This window comes from Gallinula chloropus (genome assembly GCF_964237585.1).
Source record: "Gallinula chloropus genome assembly, chromosome: 2".
NCBI lineage: Eukaryota > Metazoa > Chordata > Aves > Gruiformes > Rallidae > Gallinula > Gallinula chloropus.
In genome coordinates this window covers 41,486,871-41,510,536 of record NC_140086.1, presented here as the reverse complement: position 1 = coordinate 41,510,536, position 23,666 = coordinate 41,486,871, and the positions used below count along the sequence as shown (strand labels likewise).

Sequence of the window (23,666 nt, the reverse complement as noted above, 5' to 3'; positions counted from 1 at the left end):
AAGGGGAAAAAAACCAACCAACCAAAACCCCCACAGGTACTGAAGGAAGAAGCTGCTTCTACAGGCACAAACACCAAATGATGGACAAGTCCTATATCAGAGAAAAATCTGGCATGCATCTTCAACACCGTACACGGAAATCAAGGACGAGAAGTAATTGTTAAAAACTATACAAGGAAATGTTGCCTTCTTTTAAAAAGGTATATGGAAATAATTACACTGACTAATAAAATACTGATATTCACAACCCATCTGAACTAAACTGGTTTACATCTTCAGGGGAAAAAAAAAAAGTTCAAAATAGTACAGAACATTTCTTTCTTTCTCTTAAAAAGCAGGTGTGCCAAACTGTCAAAGATACATGGTTGCTGCATATAAATTTGTGTCAACCTTCTTGTGCTTTCTGTTCAGGGGATACAGAACTCAGGGTCATGCTTCCTGATAAATTGTTTCCAGAGCTGGCAAGTGCCTATACAAATCAACCGTTTTTCTTACCTAATTCATTATGGAGTTGCTACAGCTACAGTAACAAGATGTAAAAGGTTCCAAGAAATTCCTGTGAGCACTAGGTATGTTACTTTATGAACCAATTTGGGTTTTTCTTTAGTTCACCCATGCTCACCAGCATTTGCACCTTGAGTATAAAGAACTGCATCGAAACAGTCTGAAAAAATACAACATGGAAACTGAGGTGTGAGGCAGTCAGTCCCCTTCCTACTTCTGATTATTATTATTTTATTCTTTTTTTAAATACCACCACTGAAGAAACCCAATGCACAATATAGTCCCCAAACCCACACCAAACTGCTTTGCTTTGCTGTGCATCTTTCCCAGCAGGGTTTTGCACCTGCTTCTTCAGACAGAGCATGTGGAGGCTACAAAAGCACGACTTGTACTTCTCCACCAGTCAGGTTTATTTGTGCGATGTTTTTTCCAGATCTGGCAGTTTTTCAATTAGTGCTTTATGGTTCATGTTGATACTGGCTATAAGTCCTCCCTCATTGCCATCTGCGCCGGTGTAACTAATTTCTTCACCAGTCAGGGTAGTCATATGGCCACCCAACGCTCTCAACACTGCATTTCCAGCACATATGTCCCACTTCTTAATGTAAGTGACATGGATATACACATCAGCTTCTTCTTGATTCTTTTCAGCCACATCAAGGAGGGCCAACACTTTATAACCTAGAAGAAATGGACAGAAGTTCAAAGACCCAAAAGTCAAACCAAGATTTCCTGTTCATCACAAAGGATCAATGTACTAATAAGTGTTAATAGATAGTAGGCACATGCAAGATTTTAGAAAGCAATGTCATTAATTATATCACACCATCCTGTATATATAGTGGTGGAGGCATCTTTGTCTACCCTCTGACCTGAAGAGAAGACTTGAAAAAGGAATACCCACCCACACATTCACCAAGATTTTTCCACTCTAATTAAAGCCTTGGGGATTTGAGACACTTTGTTTCTATGCAGCTTTTACTAATATGCTACACAGACTTATCAAGAGACATTAAAAAAACACGATGCTGAAGTCTACCTTTTTCTTCCTGGGTTTTTATTACAGCAGAAGGAAGACGCAAATACCAGTCTTTAATAAAAGAACTCAGCCCAGGATGTTCCCCTCTATCATACATTATACAATACAGAGTCATAGCTCAAAATAGTATTCTTTCTTTGCTTTGGGCAACCTGATCTAATGGAGGGTGTCCCTGCTCATGGCAGGGGAGTTGGAACTACATGATCTTTGAGGCCCCTTCTAGCCCAAAGCATTCCTTGATTCCATGTTGACTGTTATTTCAATTGTTCAACTGTTCAACCGCTATCCTTGGTTTTGCTAAACTGTTCCTTTCTATATCTTATACTGTCAAGCCCTGGAGAAGATCTGCTATAGTGAGTTACACTTTCATTTCCTTAATCATAAGGAAACTTGTTTAGATTCATCACCAAGAAACTATGCAAGACCTTGACTAAACAACCTACAAGGGAGCTCCAGCTTTCCATGTTAAAGACAGAGAGAGTTACACTTCCAAAAAATTAAAACTTTGCATAGCTTTTCTGAGACTTTAAAACTGCTATTGCTTCTCCCTAGTGCATCAAATGTTTGCATTCTGTCAGTAACATGCATGGGGATATTGTGTAAGGTTACAAAAAGTACCCTAAAACCTCTTTGGTCTGAATATGAAGCAGATGAAAACAGGCTTCAGTGACACTAGCTTTCTCTTTTGACATAAATGCGAGAAATAGTAACAAGCTTAAATGGCTTTTATTAAAAAACCCAGCTTAATTAAACATTCTACTAGTTCACTAAGAACCAACAGATGATACTTCATGATTCTGTATGTGGTCACACAACCCTTTTTCCTCCACAAAGGCATCAGCACCTTCAGTGAAGGCACGTAAGTGCATTAAATGAAAGGACCACGATAACTTTGCTGATGCAGGCTTAGATTCACCAGCGTACAGCCTGAAGCCTGAACTAAGTGTGCATACAGGTTTCTACACACAGGAAAAACTGTGTCCCTACTCTCAAGGGGTGTGAAGAACAAAATGTAAGAGGAAAAAGAGGAGATGCCACAGTTCTATATCCTTTGTCTAATATCAGTTATCCCGTTAAATCATCTGGAAGCAATAAAATGGACAGAATGCTTGAGGAACCAAACCTGCTCCACCAGCGGGGATTATCACTGTCTTATTTCCAAATGTCTGCCGTGCAACCTGCTCAACTTTCCCTGCATGGGAGCGGGATACAATAATCCGTGGAGTTTTCTCATTGTAGGAGGAACGAGCTTTTACATTCGACCCGCCATCCACCATTGCCCAGGCTACAAGAGAAACACAAGTTCTGCTAAGATTTACAAAAGACAATTTCTGTTAAGTGTACAGATAAAAGGATACTTATCAGAGAAAATGGGATTTATGCCTCTGACTTCATTTCCCTCCCTACTGTAAATGAGAAAGTTAGGGCAGACAGATGGAAGGGGTGCATCCCTACACGTGCATGCAAGTGGAAGAGAAACACACACTCCCCCACCATTTCTGTGCATATGGCACTATTCCATGCCCGACTATTCTTCTGTGATACTTCAAAAAAAAAAAAAAAAAAGAAAAAAACAAAACAGAAAAACAGAGCAAGAGGGAAAAGTCCCAAGTACTGATATTTAGAGCTCGAGATTGGATAGACACAGGAGTTAAAATGATGGCTCAGAGTCAGAAATAGATACAGTGTTTTCTCAAACAATCTTTTTATAAGAACAGAAAGCCCCATTACCCTTCAAAGCAGAAAGCAAAAATGTTACTGAGTCATCTCTTTCAAAGTATAGCAATGTTAAGGAAGGAAATAGCTCAGGAGAATAGGAATACTGAGGAAAACACGTGATGGCATGTTTCAGAGGACTGGATTTAGAATAAACAACCTCCCACTTGTTTCATCATGAGGTTCAAAGCCAAGCCTGGTAGGTGGCATCCCCTAACCGTTAATCTGACATATACTTAGCAGACTAACCAGCAATTTCATCTCAGTAGAGGGACAGATTGTATGGCAACAGACCGAGTTATGTGTAATAACAATGCCGATTGCCCTTGATCGCTTTATATTTGTGTGGTAGCATTAGGCACAATCCTACTCATAACATGTTGGTACTTCCAACTTGGGAAATGAATGCTTGTCACAATGAATGACAGAATACATTGAATCTTGTCTAATGCCACGTCTCAATATATTACACTTTATTAATTTTAAAGGAGGTTAATTCTCAAAATCATAGTGCTAAAAAAAACCCACTTCAGATAGATGTCGATCCTTAGAAAAATATGTTCCCAACCCCCCCAAGATTCTTAAAAGCATATTGGAATATAGCAAATATATTAAATATGGATTTAATTTCTAGTTATTTATGACAGTAAAATATTTAACACAAAATATTGTGCATACAGTGGGGGGAAAAAAAGAGAACAAATTAAGAAGTGCATTTATTCAGTCTTAGTTTCTGCGCCAGAGCTACTGTGTAACTTCACAACTCTAGAGGTCAGTATTGCCTAAGGGAAAATGAGAACAGAAATTCATATTTCAAACATATAGTATGTAAGACGCAAATACTAAAACTACCTTGAAGCTTTCAGAGGTGCATACACATTGACAAGCTTGCAGCCATCCTCACTGATACATCATTAATGCTAACAAATTAATTGTATTGTGGCACTGAAAGTATGTCAGATAATCAATAGGACTATGTTAGACAGTTGGTCTTGCCTGTTACTTACAGTTGCCATTAAGATCTTTCTTCTTTTCTATTCACTCTGAATAAATACCAGCTCCTGGCTATACTACCACAGACCCAACCTGTTCTGCTGAATGAGCAAAGTATATTTCTGTTAAAGACTACCAGCACACCTAAGGTTGGTCAGTATGAGTAGGTTTCACTTTCTTTGGGTTGCTATAAGCACTCTGATTGCAGGGATCTTAATACCTGAACACATTTGCAGTTAGTTTAAAATGCACCCTTTTAATTTAAATTAACACTGTAACTGGAGATGCTGGAAATACGTGAAGCCATGAAGGTACCTGTATAGGCTGAGAAGGGCTTGTGTATCACTCCTATTATGGGTTTGCCGTTCACAGCCACGCACACCATCGTTGTGACGTACTGCCGAAGATCCTCTGTGGGCACAAGGAGAAAGTCAGCAGCTTCACAGCCAAATGCCAGGAATGCAGACAAAAGCAAACCTGACATTACAGAAACGCTGTTCTTTGAAGCCCAGTCTACATTCCGCCTTTTACAATTATGTAACTTTGTTGTATCTTCAAATAACTTTGTGGTTTTTGAAAGGCTTTAACAACTTTTCAGTTCCCCAGTGATTTTTCCTGTTCAGTAGATGTAACCTGTACCTCTACCAGACTGAATGCTGACAGGTCTCTATTATGCAGCAGGTATTTTCATAGAAATCTCGGCCCCTATATTCACCTTTTTCTGCCCCACCTCCTATCCTCTATTGGTACAAAACTGATAATTCAAATACCAAAAAGCATTCACATGAAAAAGGCAACTGTATCGCTGGAATATTCACAAAAATTAAAAAACCCTCAATTTTTCTATTTGTTATGCAAGACTTATCAGCAACAGTTTTAGTTGGATTGCCTTGAACTGCTTATGTGACATCTTAAAAATCTGAGAAGGGGAAGATTGAATTACACATGCTATTTTGAAAAACTATAGCAACTTTTTTTATATTAAAATAGAATGTTCACTAATTCCCTTTAAATAAGCAACAAAAAATATTCTGACATAGTGATGCCACAGTAATAATAATAATATTAAAAAAGAGTGCAGTTCCTGCAGAATCCATGAATGACAGTCACCATTGATTTTAGCAATTACTTAGCTGCAAGGAGTACAAAATTATTTCAGAGTTGGTATGTATAAAAGTAAATGCTACAGCCCAATAACTATATTCCTTATGCAATTTGTTCAATTAAAATCACGCTAGCTTTGACACAGTGCACTTAAACAAGAGATGCCATTGTAAATACTTACTATTTTGTCTCCAGTACAAAAGGCAGACATCAGAATTACACACATGATTTGTCAACAAGAATCAGCTACCTGTGTATTCTTGTGTAGCATCTAATGGATCGATCCAGACAGTAACACTTTCTGCTGGAACCTCTTTAGGCTGTATTTTTTGTTTTATGTCTTCAGGAATACTGCGATCCCAAGAGACTGCCTCCTGATCAGCTGTATCAACATGTTCTTCAGAGTTTATCTACGGTAAGACAACAGAAGTAGATGCATTAACTTGTCAGATACAGTAACTGGTAACTTGGGAAAATTACAGGTTTGTTTATACCTTTTCTTTACACCTCCACCTGAAAGTGGGATTAGTCTAAAAGCTAAATGCATGAATTAGTCCTTTTTCAGCACTTTGTAAGCTGTTACCACAGCTGGACACTGTTTCTTTGGCTGGGGCTCTTCCTACTGAACCTTCTCACAGTATGAATTATATTTTTACTTTAAAGCAAGAGTTAAATACAGTTGCTTCAAAGACTGCACGCAGAACATTTTACTTTGGAGAAGCATGTGGTATACAGATAAAGCTGGATCTGATAATCCATTTATAGAGACCAGGAGATGAAGACTGAAACACATAGATATTTTATCAACAAATATTTTGCAAACTAGGGCATGATTTGGATGAGTAGGAATTCTAGCATATATTCCTTCTTCTGGCACTGAGTTACAATCAGCAAATCAAGTAGCTCAACTGGATTTAACCATTACAAAATACCATTAATCTGACAGCTGTATAAAGAAGTTAATAACACTCCATTATCTGTCTGTAGGGTAGGTTGGTCTAAAGACCCAAGAAGGACCATGAAGAACATTTATAAATAGCAGTCAAAGGTCAAATTTAAGCCTGTTGTCGCTTGCTACCCAGCTTAATGAGTTTTATTTGGGACCAAAGGCCATCTCAGTATACTGAACAGAGCTTGGTCCAGTAGTGGAGCACACAGTGTCAATCTGTTAGATTGAATAACATTCTGCAAAACCCAATACAATGTCACTATGACTGCAGTAACAAGATATTTTTGGATCACAGGAGACGCAGTTTTCACAAAAGGTTGTATGTAATGATCCCTCATGTTACAAAACATCACATAATGCAGCAGGAGGAACCACTAGGGAAATACAGATCAATCTGTCTTAACCCATCCATATCAGCTGACTACCACTGCAAACATGGTTTATAGGAGAGCTGTAATGCAATTGGATATAAACAGCACTAACAGGAACTTAGATAAATTCATCCCATTTACTTTTAGTATCACAGTTACATTAGAAGACTAGTATTTTTACTACTATTGCCATAATAAGGAAATCATTGTTACTCTGCCCTTCAAGCTTCAGCCTCTGTGAACCCTTCAGAAACACATCACACCACATAGGGTGCTTACAGCTTAGATGTGTTGGTTGTCTGAAATTAAGTGGAACCAATCTGGACCTTCAGAACATTTCAGAATATTAGCAATAGAAACTTTTTTATTCTTGCTGATTTTAAAGGTGGCTTACTCTAGTATAATCCTAAAGGGATGCTGAACTGACTAGCTCTGATGTCAAGTCAAAATAGTAGGTGCACGCAGGATGCAATGCATCTACAACCTAGAACCACTGATCTCCCTTTACTCGCTACAGATGGCGTCAAGGCTGCTACCTCAGATTCAGGTAACGGACTGATAAGAGTAGATACATTGTTTTAGTCAGAGGGGATTTATTACAGATGTTGTAGGCAGGTGACATTGAATGACAATTAAAGAAATGATCCAGCTACATGTGATTGTTACAGACTTTGCATCTGCAGAGTTTTTACATAATTCATGTACATACATTATGACAACACATCGTTGTCATAATACATGACAAGTAAAGACATCACACACCTAACCGTAGCAGATTATTACCAAAGGTTTAAGGGCCATCTTCTCCAAGAGAATTAAAAAAAAAAGAAAGCAACTCCAGCCACACATTATAGCTCTCTTGTCACTTTAAAAAAAGAGTATTTGAAGCATTGCATGCCAAACACAGAGTGCTTGAAGTTGCCCTGACATTTACAAACTAAACATCTGTCACTGTACAATAAACCTGATGATTTTTTCCCCCTTAGGGAACACAGTCCTGCAAAGTCAAGACGACTAGTCCCACAGACTTGGCAGCCTCCACACAGCCCCTGGGCAGTTCAAATTCCACTACAGTGTATTATGCACCTCATAGGAGCACACTTCCTCAACAGAAGGAAGAGGCCTCCAAAAAGTTGAGTTGGAACTAATCCTCAAAAGGAAGAATATCTTCCTAAACCTGTTGTTACAGTACACTAAAATTAAAAGGCTGAAGCTATCTGAAAGGTATTGACTCCAGAGAAAGACTTTCTACTAGTTCAATTTTTGTAGGGGTGGCTGTGACTCTGCTGCCACTGCAAGCAGCCATACTGCTTGTGAGGAGTCTCACTCAACAGCTGCAGTTACTCCGCCAGAAAAAAAAAGAAAAAGAAAGAGAATGGAGGGGGGTGGTGTGTGTTAACAGCACTAAGATTGCAAAGCCCTCTGAAAAAAAAAGAAAAAAGACACACAAAAAACCCCCACAAAACCAAAACACCCCAACCCCACATCAGTAGATGTTCCATTCACATGATTATTTACACTGTAGCTTCAGTAGGCTGAATACTCCAGAGAAGTCATATCCAAGCAGAAATTCAGTTATTAACTTTTTCATTGTTTGTAGTCCTTCAACTTATTTATTGCTAGAAAGCTAGGGTATAGGTGTTGCAAGACATGATTGCCTCCGAGAAGATGACTAACCATTTAACACTAGGAATTAATTTATTTAGAATACATGAGAACATACCCAGAAAACATGCCTTGGCATTAGTATGATGTTCCATTCCTACTTGCCATTCTCTGGAAGCCTCCAGAGATCATGACCCCCCAAGGTAAGGGGATTGGATCTAGGTGGTCTTTAAGGTCACTTCCAACCCAAAGCATTTTGTGATTCTGTGCTTTTCCACAGTCATATGAATACATGGTTGACTTCACTCCCAAGTCTTCCCTCTGAAGCCAGTAAGAAGACAATGACGATGCCTCAAACCGCAGAGCTTCTTCCAGCAATGCGCTCTGAGGCAATTAAACTGTTAGTGCAAACAATTATAAAGTTTGCATGCTTGCTATCACATACATAAATTTGCCTGCTCCTAAGGGTCAGATTTAGATAGCAACCCATTGGGCAACACCTTGAGACAGCAAGTAGAAGACAGAAATACACAGTTATTTGGGGTTAACTACGTAAGAGCTGTAAGCTGTAAAGCCCATCTCAGGAAGCACTGTAAGCTGCTCCCAGACATTTCAGCAATCTTCCCCAGTTATATTTGAGAGGGAGGTCCTTCTCACAGTGAATAACTGCATTAAACAGGGATTTAATAAAATATATGTAAATCAGTGAACGGACTACTGCTGAAAGGTCAAAAAAATATTTTACAAACAAGGCAGTCTGGCTGCATCTTGCCAGTGCAGAGCTTCCTTAAAGAGAGCCTGTGAGGTGCAGGAGTCCCATGATGGAGCAGGATGCATCTTGTAGAACCCAGCAGCAGAGGTCAAGTGGCAACACAGGGCTTGGCCCACAGTGTGCCTTCCTAAAGACCTGGGTGTTCCCAGCCTTTGGCAACCCACTGCACAGCAACTTCTCTCCTCCGGCACGTTGGCGCTTGGAATATAGATCTGCTCAAGGACATAGGAAGCAATTCAAGAGCGTGCTATAAACATGTGGATAAATACAGTGCTCCAAACAGTCAACAGTCCTGATGACGTAAAGGCTTCAGGGAACTTCACAGTGGCCCATTGACCTGTATACCTGTATTGGGCTGCTCCCTACCAGCGCTCTGCGATACCCGCAGGACAGCTCAGCAACCGACCAATCTGTCTGAATACTAGGCTGCAGTCTGTGGCAAGGTGAGCAAACTCAGGTTTTTTCCTGGTTTGAAACAGTAGGATGCTGCCATAGTGTTGCCTCTGAATTCACCCATTAAAGATAAATTAAACTTTAAAAAAAAATTTGGCAAAAAACTTAAATAGAAGTTTCTGTTCCAACACACAATTGATTTTTATTTTTAATAAACATCAGTACATGAAAATGCAATGCTTTTCTTAGAAAGGGTGTGGTGGTATGTAAATTTTATTTACATGTATTAACTCTCCCTCCTTCCTTATATTCTTATCCAGCCCAATATTCATTTTGTATTTTAATATGCAAATAATCCAGTATCTTGAAAAAAGATGAAGTAGCACATCTCTCTCTGTTCCTGAGCATCAGTATCCCCATCTGATTTAAGTCCTCTCAACCCCAAATCTCGGTGCTGTTTTATTAGAACAGAAAACAACACAAATATTATTCCACCTGTACTATAAAGAAGAAACACTAATTAAGCTGTTCAAGGTAAAACAGAACAACCCTACAGTCGAGATAACAACAAAAGACAATACTTGCCAGTCAGAACATGAATGTAAGTTTATTCCTTTTCAAGAATAATGAGTGGAACAAGTTACCCAGAGAGGTGGTAGATGTCCCATCCCTGGAAACACTCAAGGCCAGGTTGGACAGGGCACTGAGGAACCTGATCTAGTTGAAGAAGTCCTTGCTTAATGCAGGGAGGTTGGACTTGATAACCTTTAACAGTCCCTTCCAACCCAAACTATCCTATGACTCAGTGGATGAGTCTATTGATTTGAGTGGGATCATGAAAATGAAAAGCCTGGAGGGCCAGGCAAGCCTGTACAAGGGAACATGTTAGTAAAACATTAACATGCTTGTTTTCCTGTTTTAAGGCACTACCTCTGCATGACATTCACAGCCACTTCACGACTGATTACACAAGGTAACCGTTACACATACCCAAGATTTGAACTTAACTCTGCCATCTGTATTCGCCCAACAGGAGATGGAGGAAAGGAGCCGGAGGACAGAAGTAAATAAGTAAATGCAAACATTTACAAAAAATGAACCAACAATGACTCTGCTTCCTTCTTACTGGGTAACAGATGTCCCCTGTGGACAGTGGAAGGTATTTTATCACTCTATGTACCCTCTGGACTAACATCCAGAGCAACCAGCTATGAGGAGGCTGAGCAGGACTGTAGTTGATTTGCTGTTACTTGACTGTGCTTAAGAGATGTCACAACTCAGGGGAGAGAAGTTCAACCAGCAGCCTTTGGGCTTTCCCATGCTTACAGGCCAAGCCTCACACCTCACCCCTCCAATCACTGCCATCACCTTACTCCGAGGAGCGATGTGCCCTTACACCCTCTGCACTACAAGTCAGGCTGGTTTACCTCCTTTGGCTCAGTAACTCCCTGCTTTTTCCCCTCAAGTGTATCAGAGGTGAAAGCTGTCTCGTCTCCTTACAGCATCCACGCATACACAGACCGTGTGAAGGAATCAGATGCCAAAACCTCTGAATGTAAACACCCACTCAACAAGTCAGGACATATAAATCTTCACAAGAGGAAAGCACTCTCCAGGAAAACAAGAAACAGCACCCTGTTTCCAATAACTGAGGAAAGCATCCAGTTTACCCTGGTTACAAACCAGGGCTCCAAAATCTCCTACAGAAGGAAGGGCTCACATTCACACCAAGACTGGGTTCACCTGCAGCCAGGACCACTCAATCTCTCCCTTACAACTTTCGAATTTGGGGGTAGCAAGTAGCAGTTTTCACTGTGAATGAAATCTGCTTCCTGAAAGCTTATGTTTCTTGACACTGAAAAGAATGCAAACTCAGAAATTAAAAGACCTCTTTCTCTTTAAGTTTTAAAAGCCTTTAAGCAAGTTGCACAGTAGCCTTAACAGCAGAGTCTAAAAATTCAAGTTTTATTTAATGTACTGACATTTTTAAAGCCACTGCTTCCTTTTGGAAGGGTTCTCTTCCATCTTAGATTACCACAACATATTAGAAAGGGAAAAAAAAAAGAACTTCAAAAATAGCTTTTAGAGGTATCTTCACGACTTTCATAAAGGCTCCTCTTGCAAGGGTCCAATTTAGGAAGTGTTTAAGCATGGTAGATTTTCTTATGAAAGAACAGAGAGGACCCTGCAGAATAACTTGTTAAAAGGTAATGCAGCATAATAAATATATAAAATATATTTGCATATAAAATTTTAATGTATAAAAATATGTTCATATATAAAATAATGAAAGGCATAAAAACCTGCTGGTGTCATGTTGTCATCCATTTGAAATGAAAACAACAAATACTTGTATAATAATGGCACAGCACAGATAAAGGAGGCACATATTTGTTAAGGCAAAGAAGTCCAGACAGACCAAAGTTCTCTACCATCAACTACAATGATAAGTAGTCACTTCATGTGAGAACACAACGATGGGATCTGCAAAGAATATGGACAAGCCTAAATATCAAAAAGCTCAGTTATTGCTCATCAAAACTCATTACGTGGCTTCAGTCATTAAGCCAGCAGGAAGCAGAGTGAAACCAACAGGTTTTCGTAAATGGTAAAGACGCATCGTATGACAGCTCTGCTTCTACGGACTTAGGATAAAACAAAAAACCAAAGGAAATCACCATGGGTCACATAATTCATGGTTTATACCAGTCATCTGTTGAAACAACTAGAATTTAAAAGCAGCCAAAGTAATAGAGTCTTTAGCTCACAAGTTGTTTCAGTAGGCGGCTGAATTCTCCGTTACAGTTCTGTACAGATGCCAGTCTAGCAAAGAGAGGGGTGACTAACTTGTCACAAGAGTTTTGATACTTCACTTTAAGAAAGCAGCCAAATAAGGCTGTTAGATTAGAAGACTACCAACACAATAACACCTAGAAAACTTTTGCTGTTTGACAGTAGCTACACTTCTAACAAACTCAAATTCTCAGATGCTCGGCTGACAGATTAAACACCCCCAGTACACGCAGAAGCCAAATGAACTACTTGTAATTATATCTGAAAAGATAATCACAGAACTCATTACCATAAAGCTACAGGCTTTAATTTCAGTTTAGGTAAAGAGCCAGTAGAAGTGATCTAGAATCAGTTAAAACCCATGTTAAGAAATGCATCTCCAGACAACACCTATTAATGAGATTTCAATTAACATCAACACTTCTGGGTTTACTTAGAATCCTCTTGGCAGTTGCTGAAGTCATCTGGGTAGGAAGAACATTAATTTTATTAAAAACCCTAAGACCCAAGGATGCTGCTCTCCCAACACAAAGAGACAAATTACTGAACTTATTCAGCAAAGCACTGAAATCCTTCTGAAGTTCAAGTAGTATATTGGTTTTTTAAACTTGTTTTTTTAACATATCTAACCTTCTCACAGAATCAGTTTCAACTGCAGAGCTTGCCACCTCAGATGAAATGCCTGTTTTCTAAGTAGTTTCTAGTTGGCACAGTGGTCAGAAGCTTATCAACAGCATGTTTAAATCTAGAAAGTATTCCAGGTAGCTTGATAAAAAAAAAAAAAAAAAAAAAAAAGGAGTGCTTAGAGACATTACTCTGCAAAAGTGGATTTAATTTAGAAGAAAATCTCATTAAAAGTAAAACTGACATGTTCTTAAATTTCCATTTCAAACACTGATGCCGGATTCCAGTGTTATCATTCACAAACTTGAAATGAAGTATTTATCATCTGTCTTACCTGGGAAAGTGAGAGAAAAAGGTTAGCATTCAGGACAGTGGCAATACCAATAAAGAGAAAGGCTGGGACAGAGAAAGACTCGATGTCCACCACAGTCACAATGAATAAAACAATTAAAAAACAAACAAAGGGCATTTTTCTATTCACTAGAAACCAAAACATATAGCTCGTGCAACTATAATACATAAATCAATGTCAAAAATAAGCCCCAACAGCCGAAAATGAGAATATTGGGCAGATTTCACTCTGGTAAGGTAAGACTGAAGTCTGCATCCTCTGAAAATAACACCAGCAGAATACAGAAACAAAACAGCAGAACTGTGTGGGTCACATTAAATTAGCTTTTTCATAGCTGAAGGACAGAGGTACTTTGGCCAAAGTGCTAGAAAAGAGCACATCTTCCTTGACAATCAATCCTGTCTTTGTGATCAAGTAGTGCTGCTCCTTCAGATGTGCTGACAGAGTCTGTTGGTAAGGTCATAACGTGAACCACAGTATTCCTAAATCACCTTTATTTTACTTTTTTACCTTGGATACATTTAGATATCAAGCTCCTGACACTGTCCCCTGGACAAGCAGTGTTAGAAGAATGAAAGACCCACTGCACGGTGCTGAGAGAGAGGCTCCTTTACCAGGAGCTGGAGCCCCAGTATCATGAGAAGCTCTTGTGGGCAGAACACACCACTGTTTCTGTCCAATCTCTTACTAGATTGGGAAACACTGCTTCCTCAGTCCCCTCTTCCTTCCAGCATTGGGGCTGGTTTGAGCATGTCCTTAATCCCCTCACCTGACTCCTATTCCAGTCCTTATCACACCACTGCTGTGCTAGCACAAGGAATAAACAGGGCTGCACAGAGAACCAACCAGGAAAGCAATGAAGTAACCCCAGAAAAGATACATAAGAGAAATAAATTAAATTCACATAAAAATAAAGGAGCAGAGGTGATGTTTACAGCTGGAGCAGAGGTTTAACTTGTTCTCAACACAACAAACAAACAAGGTCAGCACACGGGTAGTGCAGGAGTAGTAAACTCCTCAAGCCTGTAACTGCAACTTTGCAGATCATCAAGAGAAACTATTACATGTATTTTAGCACAAAATATATTTTCAAATCAACTGCACAAACATGCAAAAATTCATTGCTGGATATGTGCGATCAGACAACACTGGGTAATACCCCAGTTATTTTTAACTGACTCGCCCCTTCCTCCCCTGTATTTCTCACATCTATTTCTGAGCAATGTAATACCCAACACCATTCGATCTAGCTACTATACCATGATAACACAGAACTGATCTGCTCCTCTTTGGTCTTACCTAATCTAGCTGTAAGAAGTCTTGAACTGATGCAAACGCATCTATTTATATCAAATGGAGCAGGTGATGTAAGCAGTGGAGTTTCTCTCCCTCTAAATATAGACACAATAGCTTTACTTAAGTTAAGAAACAAAGACAAAATGTTTTCTATGTTATTTTTTCCTTCTCTTCCTCCCTTCAGATTTTTGAAAGCCTTCTTCAATAAATCTCAACTGTCAGGATTGTAAGGCTCTTTCCAGATTTATTTCAGCTTCCACAAGCAAGAAAGCCAACTCTTCCACCTTCTCTTGACAATCGCACCTGAACATCTGCTTCAGGCAGAGTGCTTGCAGGCTTGCCCTAACTATGTCCAGCAGCACAACACAGGGACTCCAAGGCTGCTCACTGACTTAAGTTTATTTCAGTCAAATGACTTCTCTGGGTTACATCTAAACATTGGAAAGCCACAGCTATTCTTAGAGGATAATTAATGGATCATTTCCTTTACATTATAGGCATATTTTGGAACCCAGTTTTTGTGCCTTTTTTTTTCCTGTCTGCATCATTTGGCACCAATTTAACTGCTAAGGTACCTGTTAGGCTTAAGGACTCCACTATATGAGTACATCAGCATTTTGCATAACTTTACTCCCAGAATACTTTCAGTTTATGTTTGACAGCTTTTGTTAGCAGCATCTTCTCTAGTAAGAAGAGGTTTATTTGACTTCAGCAGTTTTATTCTGGAGCATCCCTCTAGAGGGGATAAAGCCAGAGGTACGATGCTTCTCACAAGATGCAGTCTTACATTGCCACACATGAAAGGTGTCTCAGGAAATCCTCTACAATACTCATTTTCACACTAAAACTACAGCAGGTCTGATATCTATATTGGTGTACTCCACACCAGGTAATGATCCCACTTTTGGGACAACAGTTCTGTTCTATGAAACAGTAGTAGTTTTAGACATGCAATGCTGAGGGTGCACATGAAGGATTTGGAGACTGAGATCAGACCTTGTCTTCACACCCAAGCAGTGCATAGTGCCACATGTGTATGGGAAGACAAAGGTTTTATTTTGGTTTGGATAAACGTGTACGAATACATCATCACCATAGTATAGACTTTAAGAGACAGCATGGCTTACCAGTATGTACAGCTTAGTGGATATTTTTTAAACGCTGCATGAGATCAGCTGTTATTATCCAGATTATGTACTCGGAACACTAAATATCCCAGAGATGATCTGTCTGATTGGATAACAGATCAACTGAATGATTTGTCACAAACTTTTCCTAGTCATCCCCAACTCAAGCTCAGTCAATCGAGGGGGGTGGGAGAAGGAAAAAGGAAATACAGAAAAAAAAAGAAGAAAAAAAAAAATGTATGCCTGATTTTTTTTTCCAGATCCACAGATGTACATGCACATTTTTGTCTTCATACTATGTTTGGGAACACATCTGCACTTTAGAAAGTACCATCTATTTTTAAAGCCTAACAATACAAGTCAACTCTAAGGAACGAAAACCCAAAGCTTTTAAAAGTAGTTGTTCAACTGTCACCGCTATGCAACCCATGAACCAGAGCAGTTCACGTGCATGACTACAGACATGGAACAGACACCACAACTCACCAAGCTCTCCAAGCTCAAACCAAACCCCCAGCCTACTCTGGGAGCAAGGACAACTCCCATGTCTGAACTACTAAGTCCCTCCATGTGTGGAAAGGGAGAAAGCGTGCAGGTGTCAGGCAGCAACACTGGCATGCTGTAACGCCAAGTGCCACAAGGACACCGAATAGCAAAACAGAGCAGGGGACAACATTTCTTCCTTTTCTGTAGGGCCTGCAGGTGACTTGCCACTGACAGACAATCCAGCAATCTTCAGAACATAACCTTCATCATCTTTCTGTAGAGAAAATTGATCACATATCAAGTTTATTTCAGATATTGGAGAATTAGGTGTTTCCTTTAGATTCCTTATCCAATGTGTTCTCTGCAACACTTAAAACCCAAACACCAAAGAACCTCAAACTATCCTGAGGAACTTCCAGAGCAGCCACTGAAAACTCACTGAGTAGTAAATAAACTTAAGCAAAACATAAACTTAACTGCACTACTTCTCTCAACCTATCTAGGAAAAACATGCCATCACCACCTGTGAAATCCAAACTTAATTATTTCAAACTACTGCAAAAAGCCAAGGAATTTAACGTCAAGAGACTGAAGTTCCCACTTAAAACAGCAGCAGTAGAAACAAAGCCTCTATCAACAAAAAAGCCTCCAAGAGTGGTTCTGGTTTGGGTGCAGCCTCAAGCTTTAGACACAGATTTTGGAGGCAAACAAGAGCAGAGGGAGGTGTACACCTCTGGAAGAAAAGTAAATTCATTTTGCCCGCTTAGGCAGCGATCCAGAGCGTGACACAGCTGTCAGCTTATCTACTGACCCAGAGTCACAAGAACTAAAGACTCAAGCGATCGGAACATAGTGTTATCACACCTCGAATTCTCAATCCCTTCTCACTCCCGGCTCTCCCGGCAATTTAAGGCAGGGAGGCCAGCTGGCAGGACGGACAATTTAAGACGACAGCAGCATCGCTCCTCTCAGCCTCATAAACACACGCAGAATCGGCTCTATGACACTTCCTTAAAGAGAGCACAACTCACAGTGTTCAGTCCCGGTGCTTCTTCCCCCCTCCTGCCCGCACCGCTTCTACCCGGCACGGCTTCGCTGGCGGGTAACCCAGCTCCTTCCCCTGCCACCCCACGCCCACGGCAACAATCATGAGGCGGCACTGCCACCGAATCAGCGAGGCAGGAAGGGAAAACGCAAATATAAAAAAAAAAAAAAGGCATCATTTCCCGCCGTCGGTTGCAAAACGGCGCGGTGACACGTGTCTCCCCGCAAACGGCCGAGCCCCTGCGGCACGGCAGCCCGGCCCTTCGCCTCAGGGCGTTACGGGCCGGTAACGGCTCTACCCCCGGGAGGGGCCGGCCACGGGCCCAGCAGCCTCTCCGCCTTCCCCCGCACACCGGCAGGGAGCCCGGCACCTACCTGCACGGCGGGGAAGGCGCCCTTCAGCAGGTAGAACATCCTGCGGTTGGAGAGGAGGTCGCCGGTCGTCAGCTGCTCCTCGGCCCCCTCCCGCGTCTTCCCCTTCGCCTTGGCGTTGAGGACGTTGCCCTCGCGGACCCGCTTCACCTCCTCCCCGCCCCTGACGGCGGCCAGGACGGACACGGCCAGCAGCTCCCGCAAGTCCACGGAGCCGGCGGGCGCGGAGCCGCGGGGGGTCTCGGGGCCGCCGGCCGCCGGCTCGCTCAGCATGAAGAAGGCGAAACGGCCGGCCAGAAAGCCGGAGTAGAGATGGTAGAGAACGCCCAGCCCCAGCAGGCAGAATACGGCCATGCCGAGCGGCGAGAGGCGGATTCCCATGGGGGCCATAGCCGCGGGGGAAGGAGGCACGGCAGAGCGGGCGGGCAGCGGTGCCAGGTGCTCACCACAGCCCCATGGTGCAGCCGAAGCTCACTCGCTCCGCTCCCTTCCTTCCGTTGCCACGACCGGCCCGGCTCCACACTCCCCAGCGAGCCGGCGGGGAGACACTGCTGTCTGTATCCGGGTCAAGGGGAGGCGGAGCCCGGCCACTCGCACTGAGCATGTCCCGCCGCCCTCTCGGTGGGCTCGGCTGAGGGGCGGGGGAGTTAGCGGTGTTCTGCTGGACCCTCTGTTTTCTGCCGCCAGCGTGCCTGATAGCACGCACCACTCTTCATTCCCGAATTCTCCTGAAACGTGTGGTTTTGAGACTGTTTGGTTGTTTTTATTCTTCACGCCCGAGGAGCACGTACGGCCAGGCAGCGGCGGGTCCGGTGGAGCTGCTCGTGCCCGCTGCCGGCAGCGCGACCACCGGCCTGCGGGGGCTGCACCGCCCGCGGCTCCTGGGTCGGGAGCCGGAGGCCGCTCGGAGGGACGGCTGGGCGGGCCGGGAAGGAGCTTTCGTTTGGAAGCTGCCTTTGGCATAAACTGCTACTTAATTTCTGAAAATTTACTGTTAAGAGTTGGGGTGGTTCAGTCTGGGGAAGAGAAGGCTGCGGGGGCCCCTTATAGCAGCCTTGCAGTACCCTAAGGGTGCTTGTGAGAAAGCTGAGAATGAACTATTCGTGGGGGTGTGGGGCAATAGGATGAGGGGTAATGGTTTTGGGCAAGAAAAGTGTAGATTTAGGTTGGGTATTAGAAAAAAGTTCTTCAATATGAGGGTAGCAGATCACTGGGACAGGTTGCCCAGGGAGGTGGTGGAGGCCCCATCCCTGGAGAGATTCAAAGTCAGGTTTGATGGGGCTCTGAGCAACCTGATCTGGTGAAGTTGTCCCTGCTTACTGCAGGGGGGTTGGACTAGATACCCTTTAAAGGCTCCTTCCAACATAACACTTTCTATGATGATTAACGGCTCAGTGCTGAGCAATCTTGATTTTCACATGCTGGTCAGGGAACTTTAGGACTCGCAGACTCGCAGGCCCTTTGTGCTACAAACTGTAGGAAAGGGGCTTGAGGTTAAGATTTCATTCAGTAAAATGAAGCAAATCCTGCCATTTTCCTAGCCGAGGGATCTGTTAAGGACCTATCTGTCTTAATTTATGCTTTTTCTTCACACATCGGTAGGTTAGGGGGAGTGTGAAACTGCATGTTTATGACCAAGACAGACGTCTGGGGTGGAAACCAAGAAGAATCTCTGGGGGTTTTTATGTTCTCTATTCTAATTCTCTCTAGTAGTTTTTAGTAAAGTTATATCTTAAAACATAAAAATTGATTCAGCACTGCTTGAATTAATTGCATGTTCTTTTATTCAAGCAATGTTCTTGTCTGTTCATGTCCAAGCTATAGAAACAAACCTTACTAGTGACTCTGGAAAGAAATAGTTACTAGGGATCATGCAATGTAGTTATTTTCCTGGGATCTTGTGGGTTTGTTGGGGTTTTTTGTTTGGTTGTTTTTGGGGGTGGTTACGTTTTTTGATTGATTTTTACAAGCGTTAAACGTGTATAATCAGAAATGTGAGAACTTGGAAAAACCAAAGTTAAGCCTGTCATTGCAAAGAGAACTTGCCATCTCCCCAGCATTTTCATTTTAATGGCATCTTCAAATACATGGTGACATAGGATGTGGCCTGCAGGATCGGTGTGCATGTGTGTGCGGGGATTACACAGGAAAGAAGGGACTGTAGCAAGAGAAAGCATCACATTTGAAACAGGAGTCAAAAGAGTAGGATTTTATTCGCTATGCTGGGATTTATGTTATTAGGCAACAACGAGTATGTCTACATTTTCTAGCCTCCCATTCTTTTTAAGGTTCAAGGTTTCTTTCTATGCAGTTGCTTCTCTGGCAGGAAGGGGGCTTGAAATGATACACTGATCACTTAATACTGATTTAATGATTCAACATTTTGTATAGGAATAGTTAATGGTAAGAAGCCATGAAGCAACAGTGAGTCGGTGTTGGACAAAGGGTAAACTTGTGTCTGCAGTGTCTAATGAGCAATGAATTCAAGGCTTAACAACTAGATGTGCTTGTAATGTGCCACCTTTTAAAAAATGCTGCGCAAAGCAGTCAACAGCTGTGCTGTCTGATGCTATCAGTAACAGTTTATGTGTGTTCAATAAATGGGAATTTTAAACTACTGGTAGAGGGAACGCAGGAGAAGGAAGAAACTCTGCAACTTCCTGAACTGGTTTCTTGCTTAGTGGAAAATAAAATATACTAGACTACTTGTCCCACTGAAGTTTGCAAAGACCTTACAGAGGCATAGAGAAATGATGGATTTATAACTGGCTGCTAGCATTTCTATGCCTGCAGTAAATATCAGCAGTAAATATTAACAGTAATGTAAACATTGAAGGGGATGGTGCACAGAGGGCTCTTTATTGCAGTGATACTATCTGTACCATCTGTGCCAGGTTTCAGAATAAACACTGTTTGTTACTTAATGCAGTCACACAACCAATAGACAATGTGCTGGCATCCTTTTTCTCTGTAACTACCAAGATAATTTTTAAAGGTCTCAGTCTGACACCTCCCATGCTGCTTTCCCCAAATCCCTAGAATAGTTTCCTCATGGTTATCCAGGGTACTGTTGACTTCAGCTGTGCTTCACAACACCACACAGATCTTTGCAGATGCTCCTGGTAGATGGCATGAAGGGAGCTTAGGCAAGGTTTTCTTTATGGCTTCGACCTGTAAGATGGGTTTCCAGAGACCATGATGTGGGCACAGAATGTAAATAAATAAATAAAAAGTTGTTTCTGTTAATTTGTAGCAAAAGAAGATCTATCCCTTTACATGATAGGTGAGGTAAAATGTAATCGAAAAGTTTGAATGGATAAAATTATTCTTTAGTGCACTTTAGCTGTGGGCCAAATAATATATTTGAAAAAAATAGGTTTTCCTGAATCAAACCAAGTTTTTAAACGTATTTGTGTTTTTGACAGGAAAATTACATCCACTTCTAATACTGAAGTGTGTCATAGTAGAGCGAAAAAGAAGTGTTCCAACCTGAATGGGAGCTGAGGATGCAAATCTGATGTAATGAACAGACCTATTGGATCTGTGTCAGCTGCCATGTTAGGAGTCAGCTTCAGGTAAAGGCAGCCACGTCCTTGAGGACCCAGACAACAGGCTGATGTGCTAAAAGTAATGTGCCTCTGAAGCTTCTGTTGTGGTTTAACCACAGGTGGAAGCTGAGCACCACGCAGGCACTCCATCATTTCCCCACAGTGTGATGGGGGAGAGAATTGGAAGGGTAAAAGTGAGAAAACTCGTGGGTTGAGATAAAGATGGTTTCATAGGTAAAGCAAAAGCCACACCTGTGAGCAAAGTAAACCAAAGAATTCGTTCACAGGCAGGTCTTCAGCCATCCCCAGGGAAGCAGGGCTCCATCACACATAACTGTCACTTGGGAAGGCAAACGCCATCACTCCCAGTGTCCCACCCCTCTTTTTTCTTCCCCCAGCTTTATAAACAACATTATGTTTATTTGTAAGAAATGAGCATGGCATCATATGGTATGGAATATCCCTTTGGATATCCAGTTGGGGTCAGCTGCCCCAGCTGTGTCCCCTCCCAACTCCTTGTGCACTCCCAGCACCTACTCACAGGTGGAGTGCGAAGCAGCAAAGGCCATGGCTCTGTGTAAGCACTGCTCAGCAGTAACAAAAACATCCCTGTGCTGTCAACACTGCTTTCAGCACAACTGCAAAATGTATCCCCGTACTACCTCCTGTGGATAAAATTAACTCCATCCCAGACAAAAGCAGCGTGCTTCCCACAGAAACAGTTGCTGTAGAAGGTCTTGGCAGACCACCCAAATAGGGTGCAGTGTTCTGGGGGAGAAATATGTTACTTTGTGTTAGATTCATCCAGCAGAGGCTGTGCAAGACAGAGGGGATATGATGTTGCAGTGTGACTCCCTCCGTGAATTTATCAAGGGCAATGCTTGTGCTGTTCACCGCAATATTCATGAGGGAGTGACTTTGGCAGAAGGGTTGTGCTGTGAGTTTGGGAGGTTGCCAAATGAAGGGGCCACTTACTGGTGGGGAAATGGCGTTAACAGAGATGTCATGAGCACTGGGTAAGGAACCCCAGGGAGCACGGTGAGGAAGGCTATGTAGAAATCTGTGACCATTGCCAAGGAGGTCAGTGCTGGAGAGGAGAGAGCCGTGGCCATGCACAAAGCCCCTGTTTATACTGTGGTTGTGTGGGGAGCATGCCAGAGCACAGAGAGATTGGTGTTTGACTTGTAGAGTCTGTGGCAAGAATGTACAAGCTGGTGAGCTCCCACCCTTGTCCAGGTTAGCAGGTTTTTATCAACAGTCCTTTAGTATAGTGTATTGCCATAGCAGCTTTGCCAGCACCAGTGCTGACTCGTGTGGAAAAACAGGTGATGCCCCCATCTTCCACAGCTCCAGCCATGCGAGCAGGTTAACAGGGTCTGTTGGCAGCAAGAGCAGCGCTGTGTTGCTGGCTATTTCTCTGTGACTCCTGCCTAACCCTGGGGGTTTATGAAGCCACTCACGGGCAGCCTCTCTGAGTGCTCATTTTTTGTGTCTGCAGCTGCAGCGTGTCTGTGGAAAAGATGGGGAGTCCCTCAGGGTCAGAGCTGCATTTGATCTGCAGTGCATGAAAAAAGATCTGCTGTGTCTGTGCTTCTGAGAGGCCAAGGAAGAACAGATGGCTGTCGGATGGGACCAAAGTACCCAAGGGGAACCTGCTGTGCAAGTGCCAATACCAGCTGCAGCCATTCCACCTCCTGTCAGTGTTGGGAAGGAAGGTAGTACATGAGGGAAGTCCATTCTTACTATGGAATCTTTTGTAGTGTGGGTAGCTTTCCCTTGCAGTAAGCATTTGATTGGTGCACTGTGTACGTAGGGACCTGTGAATAGTCATTTCTTTTTATATTTGGGTTTGTTCTTTCCCACACATCTCCTTTCTTTTCTCCTTATAATTCCTGTTCTTGCCTGGCAACTTTGGCTGTATTACCACCTCACCCAATCTTATTTGCAGCAGCAGTCCGAGGTACAGCTAGTTGATTCTTATATCCTGGATGGCTTCGCAGGGCTGAGAGCCTCAGAAGGGCTGTGCAGAGATGTATTTAACTCAAGGATATTTTTTTAAGGGCTTTATTTAAATTAGTATGTAAAATAAAAGCAGAATACTGCAAGATGTGTGAAGCATGAAGGTGGACTAAACAGGGCAAACAAGATGGACAAATATCTCTCTTCTAGAGTGTATCCCAAATAGGGGTTGGATAAAGCTTCTGCTCTGCTTTTTACTAGCCAGTCAACCAAAGCATGAAATGAATGTTCAAAAGTTTCCATGGAGGGGCATGTAATGCTCCAGCTGTAGGGGTGGTAGAAGTGTACTGTAGAAGGCTGCGTGTGTAGTGTAGAAGACAACAATGAAGCAGTAAGAGATGTACAGAAGGACTCCATGACTGCTGCAGGACCTTGATTAGATAACTTCCAGTATCTGTTTACCTTTCCAGACCAACATTATGTTTATTTGTAAGAAACAAAAATTGTGTACTTGTCATATGACTTCCCAGAACAACCCATCACTAGTAAGATCATGAAAATCCACTTCTTCGTTTCTGTTCAGCACTGCTGCAGTCTATGCCCTGTCTTCACACTGCTG

General features: G+C 42.2%; 1 protein-coding gene across 1 annotated transcript; it reads right to left on the bottom strand.

The window, feature by feature from the left end:
• Nucleotides 1-736: 736 nt before the first annotated feature.
• On the bottom strand, nucleotides 737-17,930 carry BPNT2 (3'(2'), 5'-bisphosphate nucleotidase 2; the record flags this gene model as incomplete). The annotated part of the gene is made up of 5 exons (XM_084260084.1): nucleotides 737-1,185; nucleotides 2,667-2,828; nucleotides 4,568-4,663; nucleotides 5,607-5,766; nucleotides 17,544-17,930. The coding sequence occupies 5 exons, from the start codon at nucleotides 17,928-17,930 to the stop codon at nucleotides 914-916; spliced, it is 1,077 nt and encodes a 358-aa protein (XP_084116210.1). The 3' UTR covers nucleotides 737-913.
• Nucleotides 17,931-23,666: the final 5,736 nt, after the last annotated feature.